We start from the raw sequence: 25749 nt of genomic DNA on the forward strand, positions 1-25749 counted from the left end.
TGTCGGGTGGTTTGTAGATCATTTTCTTCTTCATTGCAAGGTTTGGTATGGAAGTTAATGCCTTCTTACCTCATGTACTTGGGTCCGCTTATATATTAAAAAAAAAAATTGTTATTTCTTCATAATCTTGAAAGGGTTTTTTCACCGTGTTAATGTGAAACTAAACTTGGTAAACTTATCAATATTCAGGTCATTAGTTTTGATTTAACAGTTAACCCAATCACCGGTTTTATTATTTGACCAAATTCCGTCGTATTAAAGCACAAGTGGATGCATGAATGGAGAGTGCATTAGATGGTGCAAATCAGCAGTATCGTACACGCATGGCATGTCTTGGAGTGGCGACCATCACAATTCTGCAACCAACATATGTTTTATATTTACAAAATTTTAGGAAGTCGAGACTGTCCGGAGCTTGGCAAGCTGTTGTTGGCGGCGTCCTAAATGGAATGCTGTGACTATCCACAATAAACATACCTGGTGTAGTTCATACGAAGTAGCATAGCATCAAAATTCTTGCTGAAAATAAAAATTCATGAAAGAAGCATATGCATTACATATAAAGAAGTCCGTTTTGCACTGCAATTTCGTAGGCCAAAAGTTCGCTTTTAAACAAAATCGCAAAAAGTGTCTCGTTAGGAGTGTCTTTTTTTTTAAAATGTCAACACGATTTTGAAGGGCAAATTGTGATTTTACACAAAAGTTCAACTGCATTTTTAAATTGCACGTTTTGAAATCGTTATTTTTTAAACCTCACATTTTGAGCTAAACAAGAGCCAAATATATAGGAAGTGACACCATTTAGTAAGGACAAAAACAAGGTTCAAAACAGTGACCGCAGGTCTCTTGTATCAATAACCAACGAATTAGGGTTTGTTTTATCCAAACCAAAAGGCAAAGAGGAACACAGAAGAAAAAGGGGAAGTCATATATATACATACAGGCAGGGCAAAGATTGAGACAGTGGATGTTCTGCCATTGAGAGTGCTGAAAAGTAGCTTGTACATCCCTGCTGCTGTAGCATCTCCAAGTCTTTGAATGAATACATCTATGCATACCTGCAGTAGCATGAATTATCAGAGAAGTGTTCTAATGAGTTTTTGGATTAACCTTATTTGTGTGTGGTACCCAATTATTGCAGTAGAAAATAGCCAATGAAACATTGTGTGTGTGTGAGTGCATGCACATGCTTGAATATATATTGCTTAAGATCAAAGCCCTATCTCAACTTGAGGAAGAGTTTGAAATTTGAACATTCATAACCAGCTGCAACTGCATTTCTGTGCAAAAAATTAAAACATACATTAAAATATATTCAGGAAAAAAAGGGAGTCATGCCTTAGCTTTGTATTTCTCATCCTGTGAGACAACAGTAAATAGGAGTTCTCTTCCGGGCCTGGTCACAACATAAGTAACAACCTGCACAATATTATCGTTGCAAACTATAAAACCCACTTCACAATCTTATAAGACTAATGCTATTTAGCATATTGTTATACAACTGCCATTTACCTAGAATGACTGGCAACGAAAATTAACTCTTACTTTTTTTTTACAAGGGTTGTGTGGCAGTCGTATAACAGTTTCCTAAATAGCATTACTTATCCTATATCAACCTTCAACTTCAGCTGTCTTTCTTCCTAAGCCCAACAGAATTCCACTTTGCGAAGGTAAAAGTGGAAAGTAAATTTAATCATCAGTAAAACAAAGGGATGCCTGCATGATGAGCAAAACATGGTATAAGAAGAATGACACAGATCTGGCATTTATAGGAAACAAACCTTTCGCAAGGTCTCGGAAATAGCAATGACTACCCAAGTTGGCCAAACAGCAATAGCAACCAAATTCAAGAAGGAAACAAATGGAGCAGAGCAAATAGCTGTAGTAACCCCAGCAACAGTAAGAATGCGCCCCTGTACTTGACCAGTAAAAGCAACTTAAACACAAGTTACTAAAAATGAATTACATTGAATAAACAAAATTACTATAATGTCAGAAAATTTTCCCATGCTTAAATATTCAATGAAAAAGACCAACTTAATTATGTTTATCATCACTGCAAAATTTGCAAAGGAAGTGGATACATGAAACTACAAGGTTTCCAAGTATGCTGCTCTTGATTCAAAACTAACAGCAGGGACTCAAGAATGCATTAACCCAGAAGAATTCAAACTGCAGCAGAATACAGGGACCATCTAGATTTTACCATACAAAATATTTTGGTTAGAATCATTAGCGGAAATCATCTAGAGAGTCAAGGATCTACACGCTCTAGACAGTATATATCATTTTCTTTGTTGTAACAACATGATATAACATCAAACAGACTGCAAAAAGTCAATCTTTGACATAGCATACCGTCAAGGTTAGTTGTCCAGCAAGGATAAAAACAGCAATGAAGCTATTTATCTGGGCAAACAATCTTCTTCTGCCAACAGAGCTAGTAACAGTTGTGGCAATTACAGTCACTTTCTGCAGTAGCCGAAAAAGGCAAACTTCAGCTTAAAGAGGATACAAAATTGAATTAATAACACACAGGAACAATGATGATTGATGAAACTAAGCACAGCAAACTAACTCAACCAAGCCATAATTCCCAAGTACAAATTAAGCACTGCAAATAAAACCTCTACAATACATGCTAGCTTTTATAATTTTTGGGAATGAATACCAATTATTTTTTGGATAAGTAATTGGTATTCAAGGAACTTAAGCTTTATTGATTAATATAAATGGAAATGAGGAGATCAATCTGCGTGGTCCCTAAAAGAATGAGAAGATTACAAAGTTGGCTTAAATAGAATTACATGAAAAAAGCCATTCTTCTTGAGAATTGGAGGGAGGTAAAGAAGGCAAAAATAAAAATATTATTATACATAGGCTTCATAAGCACATGCATGACTTTCCCTGTTAGTCAAATCGTACAAAATATATTGAGAGGCTGATTTTGAAATAAAAGTGCATGTCTTCGAAAGAGGATTAACTTACTTGAAAATAGAAGAATGAAGAGACAACTGCACTCAGCCACAGGAACAAAGACATGTACAACAAATAAGTTGATGACAAAATAAGCCGGAATCCATCTAAGGCAGCCCAAAGCTGAGGCTTTGCCATGGAAGTAGACGACTTGGGAGAACAACTTTTGAGAGTGCTTGCAGTCTGCCCATCAGACTGACTTTGTTGATCAGGATCAGTTTCTCTAGAAATCAAAAGAAACCAAGTCAATAAATATGAGGTTTGCCCCTACATCCCAAATCCCACCCGTAGTGCTTCCGAGTTAAAGTGTTTTTTTACACAGTTATGATCAACATGATTACATAAAGCTTACGTAAACTACACATTGGCAAATAGATTTTCAAGATTGTTAAACTCTTATTAAGTGATTTTTTCGAAGTTTGAACCAAATCAGATATATTTTTGACATCACATTTCAAAATCTAAGTTTGTTATTATTTATTGGCTTTTCTCATGACAAGTTGGAAATGATACACCCTGCAAAGACATGAAATTACATCAAATATATGACAATGTAGGACCTTAAGATCCAGAAGCTTATAGCTCATTAATGCGCATGACTACACATTTATCACAAAGTTGCAACAGAATTTATGGATTTGTTTGCAATTCCCAAAGCATTTAGTTTCAGCATGCAACTGCTCTGAAGATCAGTAAACTGATCCACACACTTCAAAAAAAAAAAAAAAAAAAAAAAAAAAGAAGCAAATAAATGAAAAAGGAAAGAAGAAAAGAACAAGGATGAATACAACCATGAGAATTTCACTATTATCTCCAAGTTCCAATAAAGCATTATTTATAGAGACTTATGCCTATAAAAATATGAAAATGTGGCTAACCTGATGGGAGATAATTCCTCAGGAAGACTGGAGTCATGGGTCACATCCTGGTTTATCCCTTTTGATGACTGTGCAGCAAATTCCATTAACAAAGCAGCAAATAAAAGTAGAACTGCAAGAAATCAATCCATGGGTTAGAAACCCACCACTAAAAATAAAAAAAAAATAAAAAAAAAGGAAAAATAAGAAAAATGCAATTTACAATATCCAAGCAACTGAACAAAAAAACTTACATGGCCCCAAACGAGCCATTCCTGTGGCAAACAATGACCCAAAAAGCTGGCCAAGTGTGGCACCAGCACCAATGAACCCAAACAATCTTGAACCTGACTGAATACAGACAAGTCAAATATGTACCTAAAATCTGTACTCGTTATCATATATCATATGAAAGAAAACGGACCTCACTGTCCATCACATCAATTACTCTTGCCCAAGTTGAAGAAATTGTAATTAGATTAAGCAGAGCAACCTTCAAAGAAGCAAAAATTCCTATCACAACGTAAATTTTGGAAATAATGACATTTGATAGTAAAACAAATCACAAATAAACCTTAAAAAAAATAATAAGATAAGTTCATACCCAAAGGAAGAATCCAATCCTCACTAACATATAACACCATCCGTGGTTATCCCAATCTACAGAATATGTAGAACTGGCTTGGTTAATGTCAACCTTTTGATCCTCTTTTGTAGTGGAGGATGTAGCCATTGAATCCTGTACAAGGAAAAAGGGACCAATTTAACATAAATGAATTAAATTTTTTGAGTCAATAGCAGCCCAAATCAGAAGCAATTATCTACTCATGAGATTCTCATTTTACCTTCAATGTGGATACTGAATATTCAGCCGACGATGAAAGCCACAGAATGAAGAATACAACAAGTGATACACTAAAAAACCTGTGTATCAAAACCAAAGCCTGAAATTTCAAGAAGCACCATTACAGGACGATATGTAAAGGAGCATAACATAAAATTACAACAAAAAAAAAAAAACAACAACAACAACAACATTGTAGGTTGTAGGTGAATTTGATTAAGCATTAGTTGAACCCCTAAAAAAATGAGTGTCGCTCAAGTACCATTGTGAAACAAATGCGCAAGTATTCTAGGTAATCAATGAATTAACCAGACTACATGCCCTTACAATCAGGATTCAAGATGAACACACCAAAGAAGATAAGAGCAGTGACTGACTAATTCATCCCACGTAATATACCTACCTATACATGTCAACAGAGCTTAAGTCACTTTCTTGTAGTTTACCGATCAAAAAAAAAAAGGTCACTTTCTCGTAGTTAAGAGGTTGAGGTAGGTAAATCACTCATTGTTTATCAGTTTTGGAAAGCCCTGAAATTGACTTGAAATAGCCCAAATGCAGTAAAGATAAACATATAAGCATAGTTAATCCTCAGAAAAACCAAAATATATATATTATAGACATTGCAATCACCAGTTTTACCCATTGAAACCACAACATTGCGCATGAGAATGCTAGTCGTGTTCTGCTATAATACTTTGCATTGCCCACGACATAACTCATAATTACTTGAATATGACAATACCAAAAAAGTATCATTTGACCATTCCCAAGCTAACATTATTATAGCCCACCAAATATCATAGTCCCCTTCTTCATCATCAACCTCAGGATAATCAATGTACATCCCATATTCACTCACCGACATCATATATAAGTAACATAAAAAGATATACAGAACCATATAATTCATTCCAAACTGAACCTGAGGTCAATTTATGGCAAAACATCAGTAGTCAATCAAAAGACTAAGCTAAGAACTTCATACACATGAAAAAACGAATCTGGGTATCTCATATACAGTGAATTCATACATACCTTGCCTTTGGAAAGGTGAGGCAAAGAGAAAATGAGAGTGGAAAGAGGCGCAGCAATCAAAGTTAGCACCAAGGAACCCACAAAGAGACCCGGTAGGTTCGATAGGCCCAAAGAGATGGCACCCTCATCCCGCAATGGAAGCACCACGAAATACGCGCTCAAGATCTAACGGTTGAAAAAAAAAAAAAAAAAACAGACCCAGTTGAGTGAAATAAGAAAAATGAAATCTTGATAAAGCTAAAATCGGTGAGAGGAAGAATCAGTGTGGAGGTGGGGCTTACGAAGAAGAAGCAGGAGGAGGAGTGGAGCAACGCGGAGGTCTCGTGAGGGTGCACTGTAACGAAAGTGGAGAGGATCGCATCCAAGCGAGGCCTACTTATCAGGTTCATCATCGTCTTTGTTTGTCACTGATCTATCCAAACCTCAAAGGGAGGAAGGGAGGATTTTTGAGTTCTGTTGCTCACAGAGTCACAGTATACGAGAACTCGCCAATTCTCCAGCTCCAAGGTCAAAGGTTGGCTTTTTTTTTTTTTTTTTTAATTCACTCTCTACAAATAAGCGTCTCACACGTAGACATCACACGCACAAGCCACAAACCATCCATTCCTGCCCGTCACATTTTCTCCTACTGTGACCAAACCAACCATCGATGATTGGCACGTGCTGCAGAGGAGCTAAAGCGCTAGTCTTAGCTCGTTCTGAAGTCCTCATCAGACAATCTGCCACTTGGATTCCAAACCCTGTCCCTAGAAGAAGACTCCACTATCATCGTCATCTTGGAACCCTCCTGAAACTTTCTTCTCCGCCTTCACCGCCATCAATGGCTAGTGCTAGTGGGGTTTCAACAATATCCAATGGAGGAGACGGCGTGATTCGCTTCCCGCTGTCTCCTTCCAGCTCGCTCGTTATCCAGAAGGGGGACATCACCCGGTGGTTCGTCGACGGCTCCACCGATGCCATAGTCAGTGCCTCTCTCTCTCTCTCTCTGCGTGTGTTTTCTTTTGGGTATTTTCTTTGTGTCGTGGAAATGATAATCATCTTTTCTTAATGATCTCAAGAGTAAGACGACCTAATGGAGGATTTCTAGTGACTTTTTATTTATGATTCTATTATATGAAAATGAGCCTCGGTGGGGATTTTGATTAAATTAATATTTGGTTAGCTGATTGATTCAGTTCAGATTATGTGTACCCCATCATCCAGTGTAGGTCAGTGTACCTCACTGGGTGCTGTTGTTTGCTAATTCAATAATTCGGGGTTCTGAAAGTTTTTAACTTTATTTTGATATAGTTTCTTGTTTGTAATGAATTATCAACTAGTATGAGTTCCAGGGCATATTCTTCCTTTTGATGGACTTATTCTGCAGGTTAATCCAGCAAATGAGCGAATGCTTGGAGGTGGTGGTGCAGATGGAGGTAATTCACACGATCTCATATGGTATTTGTTGTATGTAACAATCCTTAGCTAGCACTCACCTTGAAAACCGATTTGTAAGGGGAGGATCCCCTAGAGCTTATATACACATGGGTAAGATTGTATTTAACCAATATGAGATATTTGTGATCAAAACCGTTCACAACGCTTCCAAATCTGACATCCACGATGGCTCATTCTATCAATATTGATCTGGTGGTAGCCTTCTTCTTTTTGGCAAATTCACTTATTTATCAATATTTAATAACTTAATACTATGTTCATACATCATGTTAAGACATGTTAATCCAGCTTATAGGTTGCCTACTTAGCGACTTGAACCCGTAACATGGTGTCTGCTTTGATAACAATTGTAATAAACCTTAGTTAGAACTCATCCTTGAAAACCGCTTGTAAGGAGATGGTGCTCACGAGCTTATTTACACATGATTAATATTCCACTTAACCAATATGAAACACTTGAGATCGTAGTATTGTAGTAAAAGTAACCGTAACTTTGATCTTTTCATTTCCTTTTCTTTTCAGCTATACATAAGGCTGCTGGGCCAGACCTCCTACAAGCCTGTTATAATGTTCCAGAAGTCAGGCCTGGAGTTCGTTGCCCCACGGGAGAAGCAAGGATTACTCCGTAAGCTGTTCTAGTTTAAGATTTGCTTTTGACTTATGGTATAATTCAATTATCTTAGAAAGTTGGATGTAATTTCACTCTTGAAATATTGAAAGTGTCAATTTAGTTAAGAAAAAGGCAACCATGTTAACCTTATTAGGTGGGATAATTTCGCATAGTGTGTTTTCTTCTGAAAAAACGCAGCCATGTGATAATCCCATCATTGTGGTTATTATATTGATGAATCGTGTATGTGTTTCTATAAGGAAATAAAAAGAAATTTGTCATTTCTTGGGGTCTTGAAAGGACAGGGAAACATATAAGGACTTTTGAACGGACATTGAAAAGGGATATAGCTCTAGTTACTTAAATAAATGGTATGATCTTTGGCACAAGAAGAAGAGGTTGATCTGTATCATCTTCATCTGGTTCTCATCTGGTACATAGTTTAGAGATCAAAATCATATTTTAACCTTTAACATTAGCAGCAAGCATCAATATACTGACATCTTGTTACTATGCAGAGGTTTTAACTTGCCTGCGTCTCATGTAATCCACACTGTCGGGCCCATCTACAATGGTGATAGCAACCCTCAAGCCTCTCTGAGAAGTGCATACAGGTAGTTATGGTGTATTTTGCTGCAATTTTAGTTAGAAGTTTTATATTTCGTTTCTAAATGTGATTTCTTCTTGCCAAAACGATACAGGAACAGCTTGATTGTTGCCAAAGACCATAACATTCAATATATTGCATTTACTGCCATATCTTGTGGTGTATATGGGTAAGTTGAAAACTGAACTTAACATGGTGTTCCTTTCCTTGGATTGCACATATTTTGTATAAATTACATGGACACCTTATCTTCTTGGTTGCTTGTATCGAATTGTAACATATGTTGCCCAATGGAGAATTCATTCACCTGCGTGATATGGGCTGACTCATAAAATTACGGCCTTTCAAAGTGACTACAATCATAGTTTAATGTGCTTTTAATTGATTTCTAACCAGTCACATTAGGAAAACTCCCATGTTCTTCATAATTTTGACGACACAAACATTATGACAATTATTTGCTCTACAGAATTTATAAATGACTGAGGTCTTTTATATATTCTAATTTTCCTTGTTAAATGTCCTTAAGAAATGTATGACAAGTTCATCTTATCTTTCTATTCCTTATCATATTCTTGCAGATACCCCTATGATGAAGCCGCAATGATCGCTATATCTACAGTTAAAGAGTTTCGAACTGACTTTAAAGAGGTATTCAATGTTTATTTTTTGCCTCATGTTTCCAATTTCTTTACTTTGTTTTATGTGGAAAAAGTTTGTTGCTCCTTACAAATATATCATTCTTATGAATAGAACCTTCTTGGATACTTGGTGCCATTTATATGATGCATTCTTTGCAGGTTCACTTTGTTCTGTTCTCGCCAGATGTTTACAATGAGTGGTTGAACAAGGCAAATGAAGCATTGAAAGATTAGTCTATTCTACCAGCTAGCTATGGGAAAATTAAGTGTATATCTATATGCACCACTGTTCTAATTTGAAGTTGATGGTGGCTTGTGTGTGGAAGTATTACTTTAGAGAAGGTGACCTTTCTTTGGGAAATATGGATTATGCTGGTGCTTGCTATTCTGTTATGTATCATTTGTCCTGTCCCTGTAAATGAAACCCGTTTGAATGCTAGTTGAACTTCCATGACCATAATGCGCCTGTTATGTGCATCTAATACTAGGAAAACATGCTTTTTATGCTTTTATGTATCATTGTGTAACTTTTCTTCCCTAGCATAAGTGCAGATTCAGTTCTGAAATGTTCAGTACAATCTATAATTTGACCTGGACAATTCAATCTGCGACATGTGGTGTCATATATAAAATCTTTCCAGGCATTGACCTTGGCATTTTGAAAACAAGCACCAAATGCATACAGCTATTAAAAAATCCGAAAAGAGTAGTACAATATCAATATCATATAGACATGACTGGCATAGCTTCCTTTCATGTAAAACATCCTTTTCACGGCCATAAACAGTCACAACCAACTATAAAGTTCCCATTTGACTATGAACGTGAAATACTAATCAATCCCTTTCTGGCTTCAGAATTCCGTATTCTTGCCTACTCAACTGTTAAAGGGTTGGCAGCCCTTCTCTTTGGTCTTGCCTTCAGATTTCTGTGGTCTTGCCTATTCAATCTGTGACTTTCTGTCATTGAATTTGAACCCAATACATACCCCTTTGCAGGGTATTTCCTTCCATCTCACCATTTTGTGCATAAATGCCCATATCTCTTAAATTTCTTCTTCTTCCATCATTGTTGTGTAAATGAATGGCTTCCCACTAAACAAGAAATTATTCAATACACCCGATATAGTATTTCATACCATGTAAATGAATGGCACCGTTTGGTTTGCGTAAAAAAAAGCCACCCTATGCGGCCTCCTTCTTAACTTCCAGTTCTAGCATAAGAAATATTGGACTGGGTCATTTTTTTTTGACACAGTTATAATTATAGTAGTTCTTCGTCTTGCATAATGTGTTTCGTAATTAACATCCACACAATTCACTCGAAAAAAGGAGAGAAAAGATAATAGCCACTGAATTTTCTAGTCTACGGTTTGCTTTTGAGATAATGTGTCCATTTAGTTTAGCTATTTCAAAACATGTTTGAAAAAATAGTAATCTTAAAACGCAGTTAATAAAAAAACAATTTTTAACAACACATTCAAGAATTTTATAAAATCAGCAAAAGAGTTGTTTCTGTCAAATGCAGTTAATGAAATCGTGGGTTTTTTAAAACGCACTCCTTTCAAACCACCCAATCAGAACACTGCAAATTTATTTAAAACTACACGTTTGGCCATCTTCATCATTGTCAAGGAATTAGTTCTATACATTACAGTGCTGAATGCACCAGCTCTCTCTCATACTCTGCCGCTATGCCACTTCAAGAACCGATAAGAGAAGAAAAGCCGTCTAGTCAAAACTTCCAAATCAACTTACAAGAAACAAGAAGAAAATCCTTCCAAATCTACACGTCTATGTACCATGTACACAAACATTTTCTTTTTTCCCTTCTAAATTCTAATGAAAGAAAGGAGGATTTCAGACAAATCCTCCTTTGTCTGTGAAAGAAAGAAAGGAGGATTTCCCTTCTAAAAAGTCCACCAATAATGCACAGACAAATCCAGGGATTTCATTATGGTACAACAAACAGAAAACAACAAAGATACAGGTTGCTTGAGAACAGCATCTGAAACTCCAAAACAGTCCATCGCACACTGTCACGCTCATGACTGAAACTAGAATATCAGAGCTATGAATCCTTGTCCTTTGATAAATTCCGGGGGAGTCTGCCAATAACACTTTCATCCACTATTTTATAGTGCTTTGAAAATTGTTGTTGGATCATTCCGCAATACCTATCCACATGCTCTTCATATTTGCTGTAGAAAGCAGGAACTGTTATCGATATGATGGTTCCTGCCACCATCAAATTAGAGAGAAGCTCAAGTCAGGAAAAGAGAGTATAGTTAGTTAAGCGGGACCACGTTCTTGTCGATCTAGGTATGATGGGCATGCAAGAAATGTTAATTGTGTGTTTGGAAGAAAAATATGGATTGTTACACTTGACTCATACTAGCACACAAGCAGGGCCACACAAAACATCCCATGGGGTTCATCACAAAACAGATTTATTGCAATGAAGGTTGAAAATAAGCTCTAAAATCTTGTCCAATGGACAGTACATATGACAAAAGGCCTCAGAGCCATAGCGTGGGGGTGGGAGTGAGGGCACACAATTTGTCTTACTTGTGACATTGTAAAGAAGTGTGCACAGTATGTACATACATATAATGACTTAGAAATGAAAACGTTAGGTTAAAAAAAAAACGTGAGTAGAAGAAACACGCATGAAGAAAGAGTTCACAATTCTGAAAAAACACTACACAGCACTAGTTTTACAGGTTCAGGATGAACGTGCATACCAATATATGCAAGCGTGAAGAAGGAGAAGAAGCTACCAATGACAGACAAGAGCCACAGACACACAACCACCTGTCAAAAGCATAATAGCATGTGAGAGAATTTCTTAAATCAATCAGTTAAAGACACAATGTAGAATCAAAAGAGAATTTCCATAGTTTCAGTGGGATAAGGATCCCAAGAACTTATTTGAATAGCAGAGAGCTCCATAAGGCATGCAGGGGGTTGGACCCAAATACAGTGGTTTGCAGTACCTGCCCTGCAAACCAAATAGAACAATGTTGAGAGGCGGAGCAGTTTTCCAAATGGAAAATGCTAGTCATTATTTGGGTTTAGGCTCTAGCAAACATTCATGGTCACCCCTGCACTTTGGAAATTTTCCCCACGTCTCTGCTCCCCCTTGGCATCAGTAAACCATTTTAATGGATTCTGACACACAGATCAACTCTCATTTTTACAATAGAAGAATATCCATTATCTATAAATCTTGATTGTCCCAAATTAGCCCCACTAGGTTTGCAACACCTCAGCATCTTTGAATTAGTATTTTGTTAACATAGACTGACCTTGAAAAAAAGTCTAAAATCTTTGCCAAGAGTGATATCGTGAGCCATAAGCAGCACATTATTGATTTTAACACGAAATGATGCTGCAGCATTGTTAACCATTTCCTCCGACAATACTAGCTCCGGTAATGTTTGTAATTGTCTGCTCAAGAATAAAAACAGTTCTCGTGATGAAAATAGTTTCAGTGCTACAATAGCAAAAGGATGTCATCAATATGTAGACCAAGGGTAGATTACTCATTACCTATCTCTAAAAACAGCATAGTTGGCACGAAGAAACAACAGTACAATTAAAATCAGTAACACGTCCGAACACATTGATAAGAACGATAATCCAGACCGCTCAAGGACGATCCAAGCAGCTGTAGCAACAACAATGATGCCAAAAGAAACATTCCGCCGCTTCCACAATAGAATATCAGCAGCTAAAAGGGAAAAACAGAGAAGTAGAGAATAAAGTGTAAGTAAAGCAATATCAACTGGAGGACATATGTAAATATGCAAGAAGGCTGTACCTGGTGAGAAATGACATGACAATTTTTATGACAAGAATGCTGCAAATTTATATATACTAGTTACATAATTTTATGGCAAATTGCATTTCGCTCATTAAAAAAAAAAAAATTAAAAAAAAAAAAATGGTTCACTACCATTTAAATGCTCAACAAAAGTCTTAATCCAGCTACTTAGAGTAGGTTACAACATCAAACAGACAGAAAGGGCAGGGGGAAGAGAAACCAAAGGATAAACAAGGTCACAGCTTAATAATAGAAGAGTACCAGAAAAACAAAAAAGTTGGGCTGCAAAGGATACTATAATCCATCAAGTGAATCCTCAACAAAGGATTCATTCTCATCTCAGATCACGTGACTTCAACATATCTAAAGTACATCCACCTACTTTTGCATTTACATAAATTGAAAATGTAGCAGACTGATCAATCCATCTAAAAAGGCTGGTCTCAGCAAGCAAATGCAAACTTTCAATCAGAGAAGAGGGAAAAATTTCACCCGTACAATGATAAAAATCCAAAAACAACAATTTTAATTGCATAGAAGGAAGCAACAAAAATCTTAATGCCACTAAAACTTAGATCCAAAATATAGAAATTCTGTATATAACACTTGCATTGATATAGTGACATTCACTCTGCATTGTCAATACTAACACTCCTGGAAAGTATACACCATAAAAGTCTTTGCAAGGCAAATGAATGCTCAAAGAAACAAAAGCAGACAGCCAACGCTTCAGCCAAACCTAGTCCAACATATAGACAGTGAGTCAACCTGTAAGGCAAACTTTGTGATTTAATCCACTCCTATGACAAGATGTAAATGGTAGCTGCTCCTGCAATATCATCTATAACTAGGATTCACATTGTATCTTGTTTCTTTTTCTGTACCGTTCTTTTTTCTAATTTTTTCAAATAATAAGTATTTCACCGTCCTCTTTGAGTTCAGCCAGTCTTGGGTTGCTTAATTTTTGAGTATCACATAACCGAGTGCCATAACAATAATCAACCAAATCAAGACCTCTCCTCTTTAACTTAATTTTCACATAATCCGATTCTTTTCTATTCATCCGTTTATTCTAGTGGTCTAACATCAAGTATAATTTCACAAATTGGAGTTGAAATTTTGAACCTTCGCAAAATAAGAAACCAAGAAAGACCCTTTGAACAAAGTAATATATTTTGCCACTACCTTCTCCATTCATGATTGCTCCATTCAATTGTACCTCACGGCTGTCAACTTTCGAATTATCTAAATTTTTTGAAAAAAAAAAACTTACATCATCCTGAATGACAATTGACAAACCAAGGAAAGACATATGATTTCTCAAATAAATTACGTGAACATAGTACCCAAAGTCAGAGTGGCATAATACCCAATTTTGTACTTCTTTCAGCCCAAAATCCCCTTGATTCTAAAACCCAGATGTATGGGAAGCTAAGGGTCATCAACTAGTGCTGATCGCACCTAAGTGGTGTCCTAGGAATGTAAGGGACGCTATTAAACACGAATAAGGAAAGAAAAAGAAACAAATGAAAAACATACAGAAGAAAGATATCAATGTATACAGCTATATACGAACAACGATAATCTACCCATGAAAGCCCACTTCACCTGACACCCAACTCTATTCTTCATTAGAAGTAAGTCAAAACTCCCATCAATCAAACAATCAGAAAGAAGACCCGCAATTGTTTCAAATTAAACTTCAGAAATGAAAGAAATAAGTGAGAAAAATCTTACCTTTACCTCCACCCATACACTGGTGGACTGAGGCTTGTCGACCAAACAATCGGAACCCTGACCCTCCTGAGCTAACTGACGACGCTGATGATGTGCTAGCCGTGGCCTTCCTTGCATCCCCGTCACCCTCTACGTTACATAAATCCTGTGAATTTTCCATGAAACCCAAAACCAAGACAACCCAGAGAAATTGCAAATTCAGCCCCAAAGGGAACCCAAAAAAAAAAAGTTCCAAACTTTTTCAGAGAATGTTCTCGAAATTGGGCAATTAAAAGCTGGGCAACTTTTTCTTGTCCCGAGAGAAAATGACCCAAGATAGGTTCTGTTCTGCAGTCTGGAGTCTCTGGACTTTGTAGTCTTCAACTTTCGCTGTTTTACTATGACGTGTGAAATTGCTGAAAAAGAAAAGAATTTTCTAACAGCAAAACGACGTCGTGGAGAGACCGACGCAAACCCACTAGGGCCACTACCACTCGCCCCCTGGTTATACGGAAAGCGCGTTAGTTTTATCTTTGCCTACAGTGGCGTATATCTTTGCATAATGCATTATTTGCCTGATTGGTCTCCCATATATACAGCTTTCAAAGCCAACCGTCAGTACGCCCACCTGGAAAAGAAAGGCTACGAAGTCCAACACCACGACGCAAGCGCATCGATCCAAACCCAAAGATTAGTTTTCAGATTTGGGACTGTATAATATAATGCTTGTTCGTTAGGTTGGGTGTGTTTGTACCGCCAATTGCGCAATTTATACAGAGTCTCCTATAGTCCCAAGTTTTAACTTATTACCAAAGTGACTGGCTGACCGCCTAACAAAGTTTATCACAAGCGTTCCCTTTTCATCACATTCTTTTCCTTACATACCCATCAGATCTAAAGCTTTTAATTTTCCCAAACACTGGTTGATTCTTGTTTTTTTTTGTGTGTGTTGTGGTTTGTTAGAGTGAAATCTGGAGGGGAAAGGATTGGTTTTACTGATTGAAGGAATAATAGAAAAGAAAAAAGAGATGGGTGAGGGTGAGCGGTTTCAGCTGGGGACAGTTGGGGCGTTGACCCTGTCGGTAGTTTCATCAGTGTCCATCGTGATCTGCAACAAGGCTTTAATCAGCTCATTGGGTTTCCATTTCGGTATGTTTTTTCCATTTTTTCCATTTTACAACCTCTTCCTCTGCTAATTATGTTGGCCAAACATAATTGGTCTTTCAATTCTTTGCCAAGTGACAACCCGTTAATGGATTATAGTCAAATATATATAGCTGTCTGTTTCATTCAAAGATTGTGACTTTATTGGATTTGCTTCTTTGTTTGTACCGCGATTGTTATTGATATGGTTAAAGGTTAAGGCTCTAAGTGGCTTGATGAGGTTGGCGAGGCATGACTTGTTTATGTACTAAACAAGGGGGACTGATTTATGTTATTGGATTGCAAATTAGGCATTAAATTTGTCTAGATCTGCTCTGAGTTTTTTCTTTTTTTCTTTTTTTCTTTTTTTAGAGGAGATCTGCTCTAAGTTGCCCTAGGAAGCACTGATAATGCTATGGGATATGCATACGATAAGAGATGGACATCTTGATACCGTATTTATTAGAAAAAAAACAGTATATGCTACAATTGGGACACTCTAATTAATGAATAATTAAAATATATGTTTTTGGATTTGACCCCAACGTATTATAGCTCAAATTTGGGATATTCAATGGCAGCTTCGGTTCTTAAGTCTCTTTATTTTTTTCCTTTTAACTTAATAATAAGGCAAAAGAAATGCTAGATATTATAATTCTATCGAAAAATTTATCTAATAAGGCTGACGTGACAATTCCAACTAACCCGTAAATTAATCCTTGTTAAATAATAAAAAAAGATCCAACGGTCGATTTGAAGTGTTACGTCAACATTGTTGGACAATTATAGAATAAAAATATGGTATCTAACATTATTCATACAACAAAGTTAATTGAAAGTTATTAAACAACTCATGAGAAGTCTCGCCTATAGGTAACAATTACTACTTATGGATAAGGGCACTTAATGATATTTTGACTTTACTTATTGATACATAAGTTCGCTCTTGATTTGCTAGGTGTTTCCTCTTGTATATTCTTTGTGTGCTTGGATTGCGCCCCTTGCGCTTTTAATGAACCTGCTTTTACTTATCGAAAAAAAAAAAACTTATTGATAAATAAGGGTTCTTACTAACCAAGCTATGGCGACCGAGGATTTTTTACTGATGAGCATGGAAATTTTTTCTACCAAGTATCCTTAGAAGAACCCCTCACATTTTTAATAAGAAAATTTCATGCTGGACCCAAGCATCCTGCACGTTTTGGAGGTGTAATCTGGCATATCCAAACTAAATTCAGTCCTTTAATCCTGGAACAGATATCAGATGCATAACCTATTGTTTCCTGACAATCCATGTCCTATATCTATCAGTATATCTTCCTAGGCATAGTCTAATAAATTCATTTTTGATATTTATGATAGCATATTAGCTTGACTAGTTCCAGTAGATACGAAAATAAGATTATTGAGTGGTAGATACTTATTCTCATAACTGGAATACTTTGGAATCCCACTACTACAATGAAAGACATAAGAGGGTAACCAGTTTCTTTCTATCTAAATATGAAGAAATCGCAAGGTTCATATCCGTAGTTTCTTGTGAAAGTAAGAGTCTACTCATCCAGTAATCACTGCAGGTTTTGAGTTTTCTCAATTTGTTCCCTAGGATTGTCCTCTCCTGATGAATTTACGATATCACTTTGCTGGTCTAGATCCCTGCCGCCTGTATCAGGTCAAATGTGGGGGAGTTATGGTAGGCAATGACAAGGCAACGCCTTGATACCAACCAATCAGTAAGCACAAATGTGGTTGCCTAGGTGTTTTGCTAGGAGCGCATGAGTTTGACTGTGGTTAAAGCCCAAAACTAGATTTTCCTTTCCAGAAGAATGTTTGGAAAGATTTAGTCTCATTCTGATTGGATTATCATAGTTGTGATGATGATATTTACTTTGTTCAACCTTACTTTTTAAGGTGTAATAAGATCTTGTGTCCTCATTTTCGTGCAGCTACAACTTTGACAAGCTGGCATCTTCTAGTCACCTTTTGTTCTCTTCATGTGGCTTTAAAGGTGAAATTGTTTGAACACAAACCTTTTGATCGAAAAGCTGTAATGGGCTTTGGTATTCTAAATGGGATCTCCATTGGACTTTTGAATTTGAGCCTAGGTTTCAATTCTGTTGGATTTTATCAGGTACTATTGTTATTTTTTGCTCTATTTTGACACTTGATTTTCATATCCTTTGTTCTTTCAGCATTTTTCCCAAGATTCTGAACTACTCTTGCTGTTTTTTCTCAATCCAGATGACCAAGCTGGCAATCATCCCTTGCACTGTTTTCTTGGAGACCCTTTTCTTTGGGAAGAGATTCAGGTTTTTCTTGAGACACTTTTTCCCTCCTATGACTATGATGCTGACAACGGATGTTCTCATACTTATCTATAATAATTATTAGTTCATCATGAAGTTGGCCATTACTCCCTGTCAGCTACATTGTCTTCACTTGAATCTGAAATTTCCCTTACTTTGGGCTACATTTGTTGAGACTGTGTGCTAGTAAGTAGTAACCTTTTTAGGGTACTCTCCAAAATTTGATGATTTAGTTGCAAGTATCATCTCAAACTATAGCAGCCTCCTGTTTATGATTGTATATCCCAAGGAATGGGGTTGAAAACCATTGCAACCTCCTATTTTGTTTTTAATGCACGTCATGGTATCTTCGGTTATTATATTATTGATATTTGTTACCATCGCAGCCTCCTGTTTATGATTGTATATCCCAAGGAATGGGATTGAAAACCATCACAGCCTCCTATTTTGTTTTTAATGCATGTCTTGGTTATCTTCGGTTATTATATAACTGATATTTGTTACTAATTTTTCATGGTCACTCGTATGTTCAACTTTGATATATAATTGTCTCTGGATTGTCTTGTGCAGTTACAACCAAAAAGTAGTTCTTTGTTTGTGATAAAAATTAATTATTATGATTCATGGACATCAAATATTTGTCTCCCCCCCAAAACTTTTATGGAGTTACAATGCATTTCTTCAATACATAATACCAACTATTTTCTGTATTTATTTAAACCCTTCTTTAGCATTTAGTGCTATCTAGGGTCATGCAATCATAGGCTGTCATGTATTTTCTTTTCCCTTAACTCACATGTGGTTCAGCCGTTTTTGTCACTGTAATGCTTTCCTACCTGAATTAGAATGTTTTTTGGTAATGACCAGTCTTTGCTGCTCTCAGCTGGCAAACATTTACCAAAGCTATCTATACTTTAGTAATTGTTGCAGTAGGATTTCCTATCCTCGTTATAGATATCATGATTGCTGCTGTTTCTGACCTGCATTTCAATGCTTCAAGCTCTTCTTGTCTAGCCTTTTAATTAGTAGAGCATGGATTGCTCAAATTGTCTCCTCAACTGCAGCTGTCTTTAATTACGTCCACATACATGTTATCTATTGTCTGAACCATGTTAGATTCATTTTTGGTTTATTCAACTCTGAAATAATCTGGTTTCTGATTTCTTTATCTAAGTAAAATTGTACTGACACGTTCTTTACTCTCATTACTATTGCAGTAGGAGTATTCAATTTTCACTCATTATCCTCCTTCTGGGTGTTGGGATTGCAACAGTCACTGATTTGCAACTCAATGCTCTGGGTTCTGTCTTATCTCTCCTTGCAATTGTTACAACATGTGTGGCTCAAATTGTATCCTCAATGAAGTCACCTTAATTGAAGATTTATCTAAACACTCTCACCTTTTATCATTAATCATTGAGACGTGCATCGTGTTAAATTAAAATAATTTAATCTTTCAAGGTACAGGAATTGATGCTATAGTCTCTTAACCTTTGCTAGCAATATTCTTGCATGGAGACCACACTTGTATTATATCTTGTTTAAGATCTTAATTAGTCCATTTCAGATGACCAATACCATCCAGAAGAATTTTAAGGTTTCTTCAACCCAACTTCTATATCAATCTTCTCCATATCAAGCAGGCACCTTGTTGATCTCTGGCCCATTTTTGGATGCGTTTTTGACTAATCAAAATGTATTTGCATTCAAATATACAACTCAAGTACTGGTGAGAATAAAAAAATTCTGAAGCACCAAACCTTTTTTTTTCTTTTCCTTTTCTCCTTATCTTTCAATCTATTCTCAAATATTCACTTCCTCTATTACAGGTGTTCATCATTCTATCTTGCCTGATATCTGTCTCTGTAAATTTTAGCACATTTCTCGTAATTGGAAAGACATCTCCAGTCACCTATCAGGTTCTTGGACATTTGAAGACATGCCTGGTGTTGGCATTTGGTTATGTCTTGCTTCATGACCCATTTAGCTGGAGGAATATTTTAGGGATTTTGATTGCATTAATTGGGATGGTCCTATATTCTTATTTTTGCACTCGTGAGAGTCAGCAAAAAACTACTGAAGCAGCAGCACAATCAATTCAGGTTCTAGCCACTTTATTAATTCTTTTGTCTAATTCTAATAATATTTCATGCTTTGCTTCCTAGACATTTCATCCACCATTTGTTAAAATTTGTGCCAGCGTGCTTTATGAAACCTTTTCCTTTATGTTCTGAATGATGCCAGATAGTGGAAGGTGAATCTGATCCTCTGCTGAATGCTGAAAATGGTAAAGGTGGATCAACTGATGCTGTTGTCCCAAAAGCCCCTGTATGGAAGTCAAACAAAGATTTGGATGCATGAAGGATTTTCATACACCTAAGAGAAGCAGTTGAAACTTGAGATTAATGATGATATCTGTGGCATAAAAGGTTTTCCATGACTTCTCAAATTTGCACAGGTGTGAGCCCTTCTTTTCCTTACGCGTGGTTTAGTGGTATATTAAGTTGATATTCCGATAATTAGATCAAATGAGGAATGAATATAGTGGGTATTGTTGTTTTTCCTGACAAACAAATACGGTTCAGCTTTGTAATCAATTTTTAATGAAATTTTATCATCTGTTATATGAAAAATTGAATTCTCTGCATTCTTTAATGAAATATAAGTTTTGCATTGGGTTGTTTATTATTATTCATTTATAGACGAGGATATTAGCCTTATTTTTTTGGGTCCATGGAGGCCACTTGGACCTATGGGCTAAAAAATACGAAGTAGCCTTCTCCCACACTTGGATTTGATCCAGGGTCTATGGTATGATCTTGTTCCATATCTGCTTTACTATATTTAATACCCTTATCTTCTCTTCAAATAAAAATCTGACAATAAAGTAGACAAGAAAAAAAAAAAGGAAAAAAAAAGAGAGGAAGGGGGAAGGAGGAGGGGGGTAACAATAAGAGGATATTTATGGCTTTAGAAAGTCTACAACTATCTCATCTCATGATACAAGGAGTTTATTTTTGCAACCTGTAGAGACCGAAAATCAGCTAAGGAGATTGGCTTCCAAATCATTATGGTCACTTTCAGTGGCCTGAGTGAGTTCCTTGGCCCTCTTAGCTTGGTGCTTCCAATCAGTTGAAACCAAAGTATAGATCATCATGCACAAGCATGAAATCTGAGCTGCTGCAAGACCAAACCACAACCCCATAAAGCCCATCTTGAGTCTAAAACTCATGAGAGCTGCAACTGGCAAACCAATTAGGTAGAAAGAGCCAAAATTAATACAAGCACCCACCTTTGCCCGTGCAGAGCCTATGAGGATTCCACATGCAGCTGTCTGGGGACAATTACCTAGCTCACAAAAGCCTAATATGGGAAGGGCGATTGATGTTAAAGCAAGTACATGTGGTTCACGTGTAAACAGCTTGCCCCACTCATCCCTCACTGCAACTGTGAAAGCGAAAGCCAGAAGGCTGCAGACAACTGCCACAATGAGTCCAATTATGGTTGTCCGCCGCGCCCGTGCAGGCTGCCCAGCCCCCAACTCGTGGCCAACACACGTTGTTAAACCCAAGCTAAGAGAGTGCGGAAACACATAGATCAATCCTGTTGTTTGTATCAGGACTCCCATTGCAGCCACGCTTGCCTGTGGATCACTAAGTAGGCCACACAGTAGCAGCATTATTTCATACCACCACCACTCCAAACAGACAGCGAGTACACTTGGCACCGCAAGGGCTAGCAATGGTTGCCAGCCTTGAGAGCATAAACTTTTTGCTTTCCCATCCCAAGGTTTTAGTGCTGTCCTTGATTGGAAAAGGTATACTAGCAAACCAACGTACAAGTTTAAGGTAGTCCAGGCTGAGGCTAGAGCAACACCCTTCGTCCCCATATTTAGATATGTTACAAGGCAGTAATTGATAGGGAGATGGAGAATCATGGCACAAACAGCAGATACAGTGAGGGGTTTGGTTAGACTTTGTGTCCTTAAGAAGATCCTTAAGGGATGGAGGAGAGCTTGGGCTAGCAAATCAGGAAGGGAATATGTTATATAAACCTTGGCCACAGATGTAATGTTTCGATCCTGACCTAACCATATAAGGATGGGCTCCATGTTTAACCACAATAGAGAAATCGGAATCACTGCAAGAAAGAGGAGACAGAGAGTCCTTTTATATGTTTGGCAGAGAACTTCCCATTTTTTGGCTCCATAAGCTTGACAACATATTGGTTCCATCCCCATGGCCAGGCCTTTCAGAACAGAGTAGCCTGTGATATTGGCAAATCCAATTGAAAGTGAGCCCCCAGCTAACTCAGTGTTCCCAAGATGTCCCAAGAATAACATAGAGATGATCGACTTGGGGTATAAAAGCAGGCTTGATACTACTATGGGGCATGCAATTTTACAAAGTGATATCAGCTCCTCTGCTACCTGCATTAAGTCAATCACAATATTAGGTAACTCAAAAATGTTGACATGTGAGCACTCTTGGATTAAAGTTTGCAAAATGCGATGGGTTGTAAGGCATTTGTTCAAAATTGACATACCATAATGCTAAGAAAACTGATAACCATGCAGAAAAATGCACTTCTTTTCTCAAATATTCCTGTCGGTGGGATGAACACGCTTTTTACTGTTTTGAAATAATTAGGGTTTTCTTGGATTCTCCCTTAACACCTCCTTCAGATTAGGATACTCTTGTAACCCCAGAACCATCCCTTACTGGACCATTATTGCCTATAACATGAATACCTTGAAATACGCCTCCATAAGTCAATGTACTCTGTTCCAGCCTCAAAATAGATGATACTCACCATAAAAGTATCAAAAGAAAAATTGGTTCTGTATTATCAATGGAGAAGCACACCGCCAAGCACGTGGTAGGCAGTTGCAGAAGCTGACAAATGTGGGTAGTTGGAATTTATTCATTCAATGAAATTTGTGGCAATACAATCACGTGTCAAACGCATCCTAGTCAAGCTTAGGAGGGCTTTTTGGTGAGATGAAATAGTGATTTTGCTTCATCTGTTTGGAAAGATATCGCATCTATATTTGCCAACCTGGTCACAAGCAAGTGATTGGAATTGTTGCCATTTATTGTCCTAGATTTTACTTTTGTATAATTGCACCATCTTTATTCCTACCTTCCCTCTTTGGCATCTTGCAGTTTACTAATTATGGCTTTCAATGGGTTGAAATCCTTGTTTATGTTGGTGAATGGATATCCAGGCTGTGAATCATACCATACAATAGTTTGATCATGGAATTAACCATTGGTGTGGACAGCGGCTCTCTGAATTGTTTTGAGATATTCTATTGGAAGTCTAATACACCATTGCATGTAAATTAGTGTTTGGACCCTGGAAATTTTTTGTAGAACTCTTGATGGTTGATTTTTGGTGTATTTGGATGATTTTGTGTATCAATGTTTTCAGTAAGCTTCAAATAGGCTTTGATAAGAATGCTTTGCGCTTGTTTATCATGTTATAGGGATAGTCTGATTCTCTTGAAACTTACTCAAGATGGGGAAATCATAAGTTGGTGTTAGGTGAGGAAAAAGACTATTGCCAAAAGATGGCAATTTTGAGTAGTTTCATTGAAGTTGGACAGCTTTCAGTTGAAATGCCGCAGACGCCAAGTAACTTTGATAATAATGTGGTCCGTCCTATAGTTGACTTCTCTCTTGCTGAATCTGTCAAGATTTGGTTTTTGGTCCTGTGATGATTTTACTAAATTTTGCATTGCATTTACTCATCTGCCATCAGCAAATTAGATCTATAGTGCTGGACCACAAATTATGTGCTTTGCATCGTTTGGGTTGTCTCCAGATTTTGCAACACAAATTCTAAAGGGAAGCTAAACAAAGGGGACTGCTTTGTTTTGGTCCCAATTACTAACTGCAAAAACCTTTTTGTGGTGTACATCAGACTGATACTCCTTGGGTCACGTGAGAGAATTTTTACTTTCATATATATGTTTCTTACCATGTAATTGTTATTCTTTGGGAAGAAGCTGTTCACATTAAATACGATGGCTTGGGGTGGCAGCATTTGTGGTGATTAATCCACATATAAAGGAACACAAGGTGAATGGGGAATTGAGAGATACCCCAGTTGAGGTTGCTAGAATGCTAGTATACCTGCTACGCTTTTGCTGGAAACTGAGGGGAAAATCAAGGCAAGAATTGCTTGGAAGTTGGTTGCAAAGCCAGAGAGGGAGAGAATCCGGCTCAGAGGGAGCAAGCTCAAATAGGAATTCCCAGACCGGGAAAAGAAAAGACATTTAGCCTAGGAAATTTAATTACACACAACAAATATTATTAACTTGATGGCATAAATAGGAAACTTTATATTTGCATAATACGATGGTGACCTTTTTGGCCCTTATGATTTTTAGTCAAATGTATGTGTGTCCATATATGCATGCGCGTGCGAACGAGATACGAGATGACGAACCAAGTTCCTTGTCCTTGTCTATCTCAATTGAGTTCTACTTGCCCATGCCATGCCCCTTTGACTTAAAGAAGAAATAGAATACCCAAATATAATATGATTGAAAATAACTTTGTTTATGTTTGTTAATATTGTATTGGGGAGCTTTCTTTTTCTTTTTTCTTTTTTTTTTCTTGGGAAAAAGTGGGTCTAACGTGACATAGAAGTGAATTTTTTTTTTTTTTGGGTGTGTTCTAAAGAATGATTTGTGTTTTTGGTTGTTTGAGTAGAGATATTAATTCGTATTCGCATGTCAGGTTCAAGCCGCTTTGATGCATTGATATAGTACTATATATGTCAATTTTAACTTGACCCATTTAATTAAACGGGTTGGACCATTCAACTCTAATCTACTAATTTCGTGTTGGGTTTCACGGGTAGTGTAAAAAATTGGCAGTCCTTATGTTGGTTGTTGGGTTTGAGTCGTCCTAAGACATTGCTATAAGATTATAGTCAATTTTAACTCAACCCATTTAATTAAATAGGTCCAATTCATCAACCATAACCCATTAATTCTTTGTTGGGTCTCTGTTGAGTTTGCAAGTCGAATAAAAAATTGTCAAACCTTTTCTTTGAGTTAAGAACAGATAATAAAGTAATCAACATAAGAGAAAATAAGTGGAGAGGAAGTGGGACCTTGATCTTGAGCTGCCACCTAAAGATTTTTCCTTCTGCTCTTTCTATGTTGTCACCGCCACTTCTATCCCCATTTTTTGAAAGGTTATTATGTGACACTGCTTGGGATTCGGTTGAAGTGTCCATTGTCAAAGATGTTGCTATGGAAGAGACTAACACAATGAAGTCTAGCTTGTTCCCATGCCATTTTATATACAGTTGCGCATGCTTGTGGAAAGCAGAGTCCACTATAGAGCAACCTAAATGTTCTCGAATGAGTATTGTCGCCTTCGATACAGAATGACAGTCTGTCTCTGGTTCGTGTCTATGCAAAAATATTTGAAGCATTAGTAGAAAAAGATTGGAGTAGGGGAGTTGGGAGACGAAAACAAAGGTGAAAGGGTCAAGAAATATGTCTCCCTCTGCTATGAAAACTCTGTTTTATGGTAAAGTACAGAAATATGATGTTATTTTAGAAGCAGTGAGAAGATCACATACTTTAATAATTAGCTAGACCCGAAGCTGGCTACAAACTTAGAACTATATGGATGCCAATAGATTGCCATTGGCGTACTCCCTTGTTCATACCGGTCTGGTTGAGTGTTCGGGCGGCCATCTTGGGTTGGTCAAATAGTCAATCTCTTT

At 37.1% G+C, this 25749-nt stretch overlaps 5 protein-coding genes across 9 annotated transcripts; 2 read left to right on the top strand and 3 right to left on the bottom strand.

The window, feature by feature from the left end:
* Nucleotides 1-271: 271 nt before the first annotated feature.
* On the bottom strand, nt 272-6107 carry LOC132186596 (uncharacterized). Of its 4 annotated transcripts, XM_059600576.1 has the most exons (13): nt 5997-6107; nt 5716-5880; nt 4679-4777; nt 4438-4572; nt 4258-4326; nt 4088-4184; nt 3855-3966; nt 2989-3199; nt 2359-2472; nt 1782-1913; nt 1339-1419; nt 942-1058; nt 272-477 (listed from the first exon to the last, which is right to left on the bottom strand). In XM_059600576.1, exons 1-13 carry the CDS (start codon nt 6105-6107, stop codon nt 391-393), a joined length of 1530 nt encoding a protein of 509 aa, XP_059456559.1. In that variant the 3' UTR covers nt 272-390. The 4 variants fall into 4 exon arrangements, 1 of the variants encoding a protein (XP_059456559.1); XR_009440759.1 differs by having other exon boundaries at nt 942-1419; nt 3855-3922; nt 4088-4180; XR_009440761.1 differs by lacking the exons at nt 272-477; nt 942-1058 and adding an exon at nt 1546-1716 and having other exon boundaries at nt 1815-1913.
* LOC132188147 (uncharacterized) lies at nt 5747-9522 on the top strand. Its single transcript, XM_059602548.1, has 9 exons — nt 5747-5807; nt 5953-6229; nt 6385-6676; nt 7082-7130; nt 7675-7777; nt 8281-8376; nt 8464-8538; nt 8951-9020; nt 9170-9522. The coding sequence occupies exons 1-9, from the start codon at nt 5747-5749 to the stop codon at nt 9242-9244; spliced, it is 1098 nt and encodes a 365-aa protein (XP_059458531.1). The 3' UTR covers nt 9245-9522.
* A 1079-nt stretch (nt 9523-10601) lies between these two features.
* LOC132187472 (reticulon-like protein B16) lies at nt 10602-14912 on the bottom strand. Of its 2 annotated transcripts, none has more exons than XM_059601791.1 (5): nt 14573-14907; nt 12562-12742; nt 12318-12459; nt 11754-11823; nt 10602-11247 (listed from the first exon to the last, which is right to left on the bottom strand). In XM_059601791.1, the coding sequence occupies exons 1-5, from the start codon at nt 14730-14732 to the stop codon at nt 11081-11083; spliced, it is 720 nt and encodes a 239-aa protein (XP_059457774.1). In that variant the 5' UTR covers nt 14733-14907; the 3' UTR covers nt 10602-11080. The 2 variants fall into 2 exon arrangements, 1 of the variants encoding a protein (XP_059457774.1); XR_009440833.1 differs by having other exon boundaries at nt 11218-11247; nt 11754-12010; nt 14573-14912.
* Nucleotides 14913-15142: 230 nt separating this feature from the next.
* Nucleotides 15143-20673, top strand: LOC132187149 (UDP-xylose transporter 3-like). Its single transcript, XM_059601348.1, has 7 exons — nt 15143-15700; nt 17641-17825; nt 17936-18003; nt 19218-19350; nt 19568-19729; nt 19830-20102; nt 20245-20673. Exons 1-7 carry the CDS (start codon nt 15580-15582, stop codon nt 20359-20361), a joined length of 1059 nt encoding a protein of 352 aa, XP_059457331.1. The 5' UTR covers nt 15143-15579; the 3' UTR covers nt 20362-20673.
* Nucleotides 20674-20972: 299 nt separating this feature from the next.
* On the bottom strand, nt 20973-24499 carry LOC132187775 (protein DETOXIFICATION 53-like). Its single transcript, XM_059602204.1, has one exon. The coding sequence runs from the start codon at nt 22541-22543 to the stop codon at nt 21041-21043; it is 1503 nt and encodes a 500-aa protein (XP_059458187.1). The 5' UTR covers nt 22544-24499; the 3' UTR covers nt 20973-21040.
* Between the last annotated feature and the right edge of the window lie 1250 nt (nt 24500-25749).

Source organism: Corylus avellana, chromosome ca7, assembly GCF_901000735.1.
Source record: "Corylus avellana chromosome ca7, CavTom2PMs-1.0".
Taxonomy (NCBI): domain Eukaryota; kingdom Viridiplantae; phylum Streptophyta; class Magnoliopsida; order Fagales; family Betulaceae; genus Corylus; species Corylus avellana.